General features: G+C 27.8%; 1 protein-coding gene across 1 annotated transcript in view; it reads right to left on the bottom strand.

The window, feature by feature from the left end:
* LOC104765766 (feruloyl CoA ortho-hydroxylase 1-like) overlaps positions 677-943 on the bottom strand; it is a gene marked incomplete in the record, with an annotated part of 2,146 nt that continues 1,879 nt past the window's right edge. The window contains 1 exon segment of the mRNA XM_019241206.1: positions 677-943. Within this exon segment, the coding sequence (XP_019096751.1) occupies positions 863-943 (81 nt within the window).

Here is a 943-nt window from a genome sequence, read left to right on the forward strand (position 1 = left end):
TTTTTTTTTTTTTTTTTGCAGACTTGGAAGTTTATATGTGTGACAATTTATATGATTTTATTTTTTGTTATCAAATATATATTTATTTAGTGGCAGTTTTATAATATACTATATGATAGTAGGATTAAACTTTTAACAACATTGATTAAATAAAGATATAGAAAATTTCGAATAAAGTAAAATTTTCAAGAAAAATGATTTTGAATAATTTGTAAGGATTTTGTAGGAAATTTAGCTAAGAAGTTCTTAAAAATTAATAAAGTAGCTTTTTTGTACAATGTTGGATTTTATTAAAACAGAAGTATGATCAACTAAGCAAGAAATAGATATTGAAACTGAGTATGTATAACAATAACTATAATTAGAACAAAGGGAACTACAATTTGCAGCGATCGTTAAGTGGTCAAGAGAGGAGGATCACAAGACATTTTAAATATGAATCTGGACGCATGAGTCGAAATTGAAAAATGTAAATCAAATATAGATTTTTTTTTTTTTTTTTTTCTAACTTGCCTATCATGACTAGAAGGATGTGCTAATTAGACACTAAATTGTACACTAGTAAACACTTTTTAATTGCGGTCAGCCATTACTTTTCAAAACAAACCTAATAGATTTGATTGATGATCTCTAAGACTCTCATGACCACGGTCATTTTGGTAGCTAGCGCAGTTAATTAAAATAATTTGTTTTAGCGGTTTATTATTATGCACGAATAAATCATCTTTTTCTTTTTCTTTTTTTGCCAATACATGAGAAGGAAAACGAAACTCAATCACATACAAATCTTGGCATTTCCAATACACAGAAGTTACACACTTTATTGGTTCTGACACAAGTTAATGTACCTAATTAAAAGAAATTACCTGAAATCAGAAGGATATTGAGGCCACTTGTTGTAAACAAGCCTTAAACCTTCATCTTCAGGATCAGTGGAAGAATG

This window comes from Camelina sativa, chromosome 19 (assembly GCF_000633955.1).
Source record: "Camelina sativa cultivar DH55 chromosome 19, Cs, whole genome shotgun sequence".
In the NCBI taxonomy this organism is placed as follows: Eukaryota; Viridiplantae; Streptophyta; class Magnoliopsida; order Brassicales; family Brassicaceae; genus Camelina; species Camelina sativa.